At 43.4% G+C, this 9,483-nt stretch overlaps 1 protein-coding gene across 1 annotated transcript; it reads left to right on the forward strand.

The window, feature by feature from the left end:
• Nucleotides 1-4,309: 4,309 nt before the first annotated feature.
• Nucleotides 4,310-6,607, forward strand: LOC109115991. Its single transcript, XM_019203446.1, has one exon. The coding sequence runs from the start codon at nucleotides 4,310-4,312 to the stop codon at nucleotides 6,605-6,607; it is 2,298 nt and encodes a 765-aa protein (XP_019058991.1).
• The last annotated feature ends 2,876 nt before the right edge of the window (nucleotides 6,608-9,483 follow it).

Consider the following 9,483-nt stretch of genomic DNA (forward strand, 5'->3'; position numbering starts at 1 on the left):
ATGTAAACTTAAAAATCAAGGGAAATAAGAGAATTCTTTTGCAGAATCTCCCCCTACAAACCCTAGTTCGTCCAACTTCTCATCTTGTCCGAAATTCATCCATTCTCAACACCTAAAGTGTTCTTGTTGACTGCCCAACCACAAACACCTTTAAACTCTGAAAATCTTTATAGATTTCTCGGACACACCAAGAATGGGGCTCGGACACACCAAGCAAATTGTTTCTCTGACAAACCAAGATCAATGGACGAATTTACTCAAAGCTTTATTCGAATTCTGCTCCTAAACAAAGGAGAACGTCTCTTCTTATAGGGAGAAGAGGAATTATTACAAAATGGAAAGAAACTTTTGCAATAACAAAGAAATGGAAAGCGTGAAACATGAAATCTAATAAGGAAAAGGAAGGTGCAACCTTGTGTCTTGCTGAGTCACCAACGGTCAAGAGATGTTTTTGGCAAGAGAATTATCCGAACTTCCATGTCATAGGCTAGCTCAAGATCTTCCCTTAAAGGTGGTTGATGATTAGGCTCGAATTTGGCTTCTTTCCTTCTTTGTAGGTCCGATTTGATGAGGTGGCCTTCAGGTGGATATTTTCCTATTTTCAAAGCCTCTAATTGGTGTGGAGACTTGTCGTGATAGGTGTTGGTTGTAATGCTCTAGGATAATCCGTAGTATGACATTTTGACTATGTATTGATTCATTGATTTATGAATGCTCTAGGATAATCCGTTATATGATTGGCATGTTTGTTATATTACGGTATCCTTGAATCATTGTAGAATGATTCTAAACACCCTGGTCAGTTATCATTGTGGGAACAATGATGAATTAAGACTAGCATGAGGTGTGATCGATGCATTGGATGCATATCACAATCATGGGTACTCGTTGTGAACGAGTGACTGGTTGACCCGCATGAGATTGTCACATGGACAGAGTCATGACTTGAATCTCATACAGCGGTTCGTTCTTCGATCCTCATACCTGAGATGTCTAGAGTATCTGATATGAGGAGTGGCGTGTCTTGACTGCGTCAAACGTCGTCTTTAACCGGATGATTATAACGGCGTTGATCAGATACGTTCACGAATCATATGGAGATAGTAGACATGCAATATGGGACTTGTCACCTCCTTAACAGGAGAGATATCGCTGGGCCCTCTCGTGGAAGTCGGACTATGAAAATGCGTGGCCACAGTCGATTTGCCAAGACGAGAAAGCGGTTGAACTTGAAGGGTGGCTCACACCATGCCCTTGTTCAACATATGATATCGTGAGACAAAGGATAAGAACTCGAGCTGTTATTACCTTGGTTAGATCACCTCTAACTCAATTCAACGTGGGTGGTCATGACGTGGGTGAGACTAACCATGACTTGTAGATCGGAAATAGTTCTCGAGGTTGCTGCCACTGCGAATGGGCCTACAGGGTCACACACCATTAGGAATGGACTTACATGTGAAGTATCGGAATGGGACACTTGGATTTGGTCGAACAAATGGTTTTCGGATCAAATCAGAGTGTCGGAACAGTTTCAGCCTTTTGACTCGGACCGAGTCAGTATTTGACTCGGACCGAGTCAGTTCCATGCGAGTCGAAGCCTAGAAAGTGTTTTGGGCTTGGCTGATGTTTTGACTCGGACAGAGTCAAGTTTTGACTCGTACCGAGTCAACACTTGGTGATGTGCTTGGGCTGATTCGTTCTGACTCGACCGAGTCAGAGTTCTGACTCGGACCGAGTCAATACTCAGAAAAAGTCACTTTCCAAAAGAGATTAGGGTTCCTATCTTATAAGAAGGGTATTGGACGCCGTTCTCAACCTAAGACAGACGAAAAGAACCCTAAAACAGAGCAAAAACTCAGAAGAAATCGTTTCTTTCATAGTTCTAGCTCCCGGGATTAGATCTCACTTCAAATACTTCACAGATCCTAGCAGATCAGTTCCGAAAGCATTTGGAATCCTTCCCGTCGGTGTGGATACGTGTAGAGGGACTGCAACTTCAGTCCTAGATGATTAAACATGCCCCGGATCGACTGCTACTTCCGTTTCTTCAGGAAAGAGGTAAGTATTCGATTCTCACGGTGATATACACGATTATATGGGGTTTTACGGATGAGTTTGGTTGCATGTGACATTTGACTAGGTTTAGATTTTTCTTCCGCTGCATGAAACCTAGTAACCAAACCCTAGAACGATGAGATCGCATGCTAGGAACCCGTAGCGAAACCCAACAGTGGTATCAGAGCCTGGTTCTCTGTATATCGTCGTGCTTGTCCATGCCTATATGAATTTTAATGGTTAAAATTGCATGATAGGCTTGATCTATGCATATTTAATGATGTATAATTGTTATTTGATGCATGGATAACACTACAAGAAAACACGAAAAGGGTGACGCAAAAAGTGACGCAAAATTTGCGTCACTAAAAGGGTGACGCAAAAGTGACGATTTTGTGACAAAAAAAGTGACGCAAAAAATTCGTCACCAGAGCGTCACTAAATAGTGACGCTCTGGTGACGAAAACGCTAGCGTCACCAAATGGTGACGCAGTGATGACGCAAAATTGCGTCGCCAAATATGCGCGGAAATATCGTCACCCGTTCGTCACCCTTTCGTCACTATTTGGTGACGCAACTGCGTCATTATTTTATACTAACGCAATTTCGTCACAAAAAATTTGGTGACGAAATTGCGTCATTGAGAGTGACGAAATTGCGTCACTACTTTTTTTCTTTAGTGACGCAATTGCGTCACCATATTTATTTTAGTGACGAAATTGCGTCACTCTAATTCCTTTAACCCACACATCACCCTCATACACTCTTACACCCGAAAAAAAAATTCAAAAAATGGCATCGAGTAATAACAATATTTATTACTCAAGAAAATGGATGTACGAAAGAGTAAATCCTTCTATGGGTAATGTATCTACGCATTACGAAGAAGGATTGACTAATTTTTTGGAGTTTGCAACAAATCAACATATTTTTCTTCAGAGAGGAAAGATATATTGTCCGTGCCGAAGATGTAAAAACGAGAGGGAAGAAGTTCCAGAAGTTGTGATGAGACATCTATGGAAAAAAGGTTTTGTCTCTAACTATTACGTCTGGGTTTATCATGGTGAGACGTTTCAAATTTCTGATGAGAATATATCTGTGAGAAATACTGATGTCTATGATCAGCCAAATTCATATATTGAGATGATTCAAGATGCATTTCCATCTCAATATAATGATCAGGTTACAGAAGATCCGATGTGATGAGGTCATCGAGCTGGATATAGATGAGGAACCACCCAACATGGACAAAGGAGCACTCAAAACGGCTGAGGGAAATCTTACAACCGAAGGAGAGAAGAAGCACGAGCCTGCCTTCCCTACAATTCCTGATCCGCCACTCACACGAGAAAGGGCACGAAATCTACGTGCGAAGATCAACAAGTTCGTCATCAAGATGTTCGGAGACAATGCAAGGGCTGAAGAAAACTTGGATCTGGCTAAATCAAGAAACAACAAGAGTTTACTTGTGTTTGAACTCTTGTTGGTTACCACCTGATCTGAAGACACCAATTAAGGAAAGGAGAACACATCAGCAAGAGAAGGAGCCATTAGACACACTTAAGGCAACTTCTTGGACACATCATCACGCAAACTATGGCAAGCACAATCAGATTTGTGGGATTGATGACACATTTCTTGCCTTTCTTCTACTAGCCGTTGCTGCCAAATCACCAGGAGATCCCCTACCTTTCCTTATTATCATTTTCGCAATGCCTAGGTGGACTAGTTACCACAATTGTTGCCTAGGTGTTAATTATCTTTCCTTTCTAGTATTTCAGCACTTTTCCTATTTAAAGCCTATGTAATTTCGAATTAAGACACAACTTTTGATCAGAAATAATACTTGGTATTTTCTTTTAGTTTCTCTCTCGAATTCTCTTGTTCCATTAGCAAGAAATCGAGTTTCGTTCGTGTTGTTGACTGAGAGCGATTCTCTTTCAATTTACCGAGCATTTGTGACGATATCAAAGAGTCCATCCATCCCTCTTTGTGGTGTCACCAATCCACCAAGTGTAATCTGAGTGCTCATAAGCCTAGAACACTTCTCCACTATTTTCTCTTTAGAATCATTCGGTGAGAAGCTCCTAAGCCTACCGAATCTCCAACATATCCCAGGCCTTGATCCATTGAACCTCCGTGCGTGTATCATTTTTGGTATCAGAGCCCGGTTCAAGGCCACACGCAAGGTAACGCTGTTGATTCAATTTTATTCTTGTTATTTTGATTTTGTGAGTGTTGTGCAAGAAAAATGGCTGAGAACGCAGAGAACACTCAAACTGCGATCCTACAAGTCCTGCAACGCCTAGAGGAACGTTTAACGCATTTAGAGGAGGCACCACGAAGGATGCAACCTGTTAGGTTCAATATGCGCCCCAATAACGCAAATCCAGACCCGGATCCACCTGATACACAACAAAGACCGAGAAGAATGCAAAATCCAAGAGCTCCTCTTGAAGAGGATGAAGATTCTGATCATTCTACTCAGAACCGACGGAGGAGGAATGTTCAAAACCAAAGATATGTTGATGAAAGTGATGAGGAGGATGTACCTAGAAGGCAACTACGAGTTCAAAGACACCAAGGTACAGATTTGAAACTCAAACCTCCTACTTTTGCTGGAAAAGTTAATCCTGAAGCTTATCTCGATTGGGAGAGGCGGATGGAAAATATTTTCGATTGCTATACATATACCGAACAGAGGAAGGTTCAATACGCGGCGGCTCAACTCACGGACAATGCACTCACATGGTGGGACCGAGAAACAGCCGAAAGAAGACGTTCTCACTATGATCCAATAATCTCCTGGAGAGAAATGAAACATCTCATGAGAAAGAGGTATGTTCCACCACATTTCCATCGGGATTTACATAGACGATATCGTAAGTTGGCGCAGGGTAACAGATCGGTTGAAGACTACTTTGAGGAGTTTGAGCATCTTCAGAATCGATTAGAGATAGAAGAGGATGATGAGACTGTTATGGCTCAATTCCTAGACGGACTACAAGAACGCATCGCGAGAAAGGTAGAAAGACAAGTCTACCATGACATTCATGATCTTTTACATCTTTCTGTCCAAATAGAACAGCAAATACACAAGAAGCAAGCTAGGACAAACCGAATAAGAATGCCTAGCAATGTGTATCCGAGAACCGAGAGCAAAGGACACAACATGCCCACCTCAAAACCTGTCCAGGAGGATCCAAAGAGCAAAGGAAAGGGGATTGCAACATCCAAAGGCAAAACTTCTGTAAGTAACAAATCTAACACTCCGAGCCACGAGATTCTTTGTTACAAGTGCAGGGGTCGAGGACATTATGCTCGTGATTGTCCAAACAAGCGTGTAATGGAAATTATCGAGGCTGGAGATTATGATTCTTTGGATGAGGAAGAGGCTGAAAATCTGGAAGAAGAAGTTGAGTATCCGGACAGCGGGGAGCTACTTGTCACACGGCGAGTCTTGAGCACCATGACTACCCCAGAAGAAACCGCACAACGTGAAACCATTTTCCACAGCCGATGTACCGTGAAGAACAAGGTATGTGGGTTAATCATAGATAGTGGTTCCTGCACTAATGTTGCTAGTGTTTACATGGTGAAGAAGCTAGGGCTCGAAACGGAAAAGCATCCCCACCCTTATAAGCTACAGTGGCTGAACAACCAAGGAGAGCTTAAGGTGAATGAACGGGTGAAAATCTCGTTTAGCATTGGGAGATACCAAGATGAGGTAATGTGCGATGTGGTTCCTATGCAAGCTGGTCATATTCTCCTTGGAAGACCATGGCAATTCGACCGAGAGGTTAAGCATGATGGTAGGACAAATCACTACTCTTTCATGTTTAACAAGCGTAAGATCTCATTAGCACCTCTTAGCCCTTTACAAATACATGAAATGCAATTGAGGTTGTCTAAGGAAGTTGAGGATAGCAAGAAACCGAATTTCTATGTCAAACCGAGCATGGTAAGTAAAGCTTTGGTTGATGAACGAGCTGTACTACTCATGGTCTTTAAAGATGTTTTGAGTACAGGATTCGAAGAGAAAGAGCTTCCTTCCGAGATCACACGGATTCTAGAGCGGTTTAAGGATGTATTTCCGGAAGAAACTCCACCGGGGCTACCACCAACGAGAGGAATCGAGCATCAAATCAATTTGATCCCAGGAACACCTCTTCCAAACAGACCCGCGTATCGAATGAACCCCGAAGAGACCAAAGAGCTACAAAAACAGGTACAAGAGTTATTGGAAAAGGGTTATATTCGTGAAAGTTTGAGTCCATGTACAGTTCCCGTTTTACTCGTCCCAAAGAAAGATGGAACATGGAGGATGTGCGTGGATTGTCGAGCTATCAACAATATCACAGTCAAATACCGACATCCTATCCCGCGTTTGGACGACATGTTGGACGAGCTTAGTGGAGCCACTATCTTCTCAAAGGTAGATCTAAAAAGCGGTTATCACCAAGTCAGAATGCGCAAAGGTAACGAATGGAAAACCGCATTCAAAACGAAGCATGGGCTGTACGAGTGGTTAGTCATGCCCTTCGCTTAACCAACGCACCAAGTACATTCATGAGGCTCATGAATCATGTCCTACGAGCCTTCATTGGTGAATTCGTTGTGGTTTATTTCGATGATATTCTGATTTATAGTAAATGTCTTGTCGATCATGTGACACATCTTGAGCTAGTCATGGAGACTCTTCGAAGAGAGAAACTCTATGCTAATCTCAAGAAGTGCACATTCTGCACTAATGAGGTTGTCTTTTTAGGATTTATTGTGAGTTCGCAGGGGTTAAGTGTGGATGAAGAAAAGATCAAAGCAATCCGAGATTGGCCAACCCCTACAACCGTCGGACATGTGCGAAGCTTCCATGGCTTGGCGAGCTTCTACCGTCGGTTTGTTCGTGACTTTAGCAGCCTTGCAGCCCCTCTCACGTCCATTATAAAAAAAGATAAGCCATTCGAGTGGGGAGAAGCACAAGAGAAGGCATTCAACACATTAAAGGAGCAACTCACGAGAGCACCCGTCTTAGTCCTTCCCGACTTTGACAAGGTATTTGAAATTGAATGTGATGCATCCGGTGTGGGTATTGGAGCTGTTTTGATGCAGGAGAAACGACCCGTGGCCTACTTTAGCGAAAAGCTAAATGGAGCAACACTCAACTATCCAACATATGACAAGGAACTATATTCTTTGGTGCGAGCATTACAAACGTGGCAACACTACCTATTGGCGAAGGAGTTCATCATACATACTGATCACGAGACTCTCAAGCATCTCAAAGGACAAACTTCACTCAAGAAGAGGCATGCAAGGTGGATGGAGTTCATTGAGACATTTCCCTACGTAATCAAGTACAAGAAAGGCAAAGATAATGTGGTGCGGCGGATGCACTATCAAGGAGACATACACTCATCACCACCATGGAGGCAAGGATGCTCGGCTTTGAGCATATCAAAGGCCTGTACCGCGATGATCCGGAGCTCGGGGATATCTATGAGGAGTGCAACAAGGGAGCGTACGGATCATTCTACAAGGAAGACGACTACCTATTCCGAGAAAAGCGGCTGTGCATTCCACAATGCTCAATGAGGGATCTCATTCTTCAAGAAGCGCATGGAGGAGCACTCATGGGACACTTTGGCGTGGATAAGACGCTCGCTGTAGTGAAGGAGCACTTCTTCTGGCCGCGTCTCAAACGGGATGTCGAACGACATTGTGCTTGATGTGTTCAATGCCATCAAGCCAAGTCTAAGACACACCCGCACGGTTTGTATCTTCCCTTACCTATTCCTACTTATCCTTGGACTGACATTTCTATGGACTTTGTTCTTGGACTTCCAAAAATCCGGAACAAAGATTCCATCTTTGTTGTTGTTGACAGGTTTTCAAAGATGGTGCATTTCATTCCTTGTGCAAAGACAAACGATACCTCTTACATAGCTGATCTGTTCTTTAAGGAGATCGTGAGGATTCATGGGCTGCCTAAGACCATCGTTTCTGACCGAGACACGAAGTTCATGAGTTACTTTTGGAAGACATTGTGGAGAAAACTCGGAACCAAGCTTTTGTTCTCTACAACCTGTCATCCTCAAACCGATGGGCAAACGGAGGTTGTCAACCGCACTTTGGGGACGTTGTTACGAGCAGCTATAGGGAGAAACTTGAAGAATTGGCTGGACTCCCTTCCCCATGTCGAGTTTGCATACAACCGAGCTATCCATTCGGCAACAAAGCATTCACCCTTTGAGGTTGTCTACGGATTCAACCCCATCACTCCGCTGGATCTCTCGCCCATCCCAAGCAAGGAAATGGTCAGCCTTGATGGGCAGCAAAAGGCCGAGAGTGTGATGAAGTTGCATGCAAAAGTCCGGGAGAATATTGCAAGGAGAACGGAACAATATGCACGACAAGCAAACAAGGGGCGAAAGAAGATCACTTTCAATGAGGGAGATTGGGTGTGGCTACATCTAAGGCCGGAGTGCTTTCCAAACAAGAGAACATCCAAGCTAGCACCAAGAGGAGATGGCCCATTCCGTGTGATTGAGAAGATCAACGACAATGCCTACCGTTTGGAGCTTCCCGGTGAGTATAACGTATCTTCTACTTTCAATATAGCTGACTTGCTTCCTTTTGATGCAGGAGATTCTGTTTTGAGGTCAAAACCTTCCCAAGGGGGAGGAGATGATGAGGTCATCCACTTAGATGAGCTAAACGAGGATCAAGCGGAGCAAGGAAACCATGGAACGCACAAAGGAGCTGAGGAGCACAAAGGAGCCAAGGAGGAGGACAAGCAAGGAGAGACAACCAATGAACCAGTCTTTCCGATCATTCCCGATCCACCACTCACAAGGGAACGAGCAAGGAGCCTGCGTTCAAGAATCAACAAGTTCGTGGCCAAGACCCTTGAAGACAATCCAAGAACCGAAGAAGCTTGCGGATTAAGCAACAAGAGCCTGCTCGTTTTTGAGCTCTTGTTGTCCAACACCTGATTCATCATCATTCGTTGTGGAACACCTGAACAACCACGACCCTACCTGAATTTTGTTGCCACAACAAGCTCTTGAAGTCAAGAAGTCTGATCCCAATCCCTCATAACCGTTAGAGAATCCTGGAGCATCATTCATGGGAGCTTTGGCTAGATTTCTGCAGAATTGAAGACTTACCATAGCTGAATTGGAGATTGATTTCTTGCCATATTCATCACTAGCCGTTACAAGGAGATTGCTGCAGAATTCTTGTTTCCTTTTATGTATTTTCGCCATCTTTCTTTTCCTTTTCTTGTTGCACGAAATTTCCCTCTTTTCCTTTCACTTGTTAGCCTATTTAAAGGCTGCATCTATGTCATTTTTCAGCAGACTTTTCAGAAATAAAAATTGGAGCATTTGTTCTTCTTATTCTCGTGTTGTCTTGAGCAAATACAAG

This window comes from Tarenaya hassleriana, unplaced genomic scaffold, assembly GCF_000463585.1.
Source record: "Tarenaya hassleriana unplaced genomic scaffold, ASM46358v1 Cleome334, whole genome shotgun sequence".
Classification (NCBI taxonomy): domain Eukaryota; kingdom Viridiplantae; phylum Streptophyta; class Magnoliopsida; order Brassicales; family Cleomaceae; genus Tarenaya; species Tarenaya hassleriana.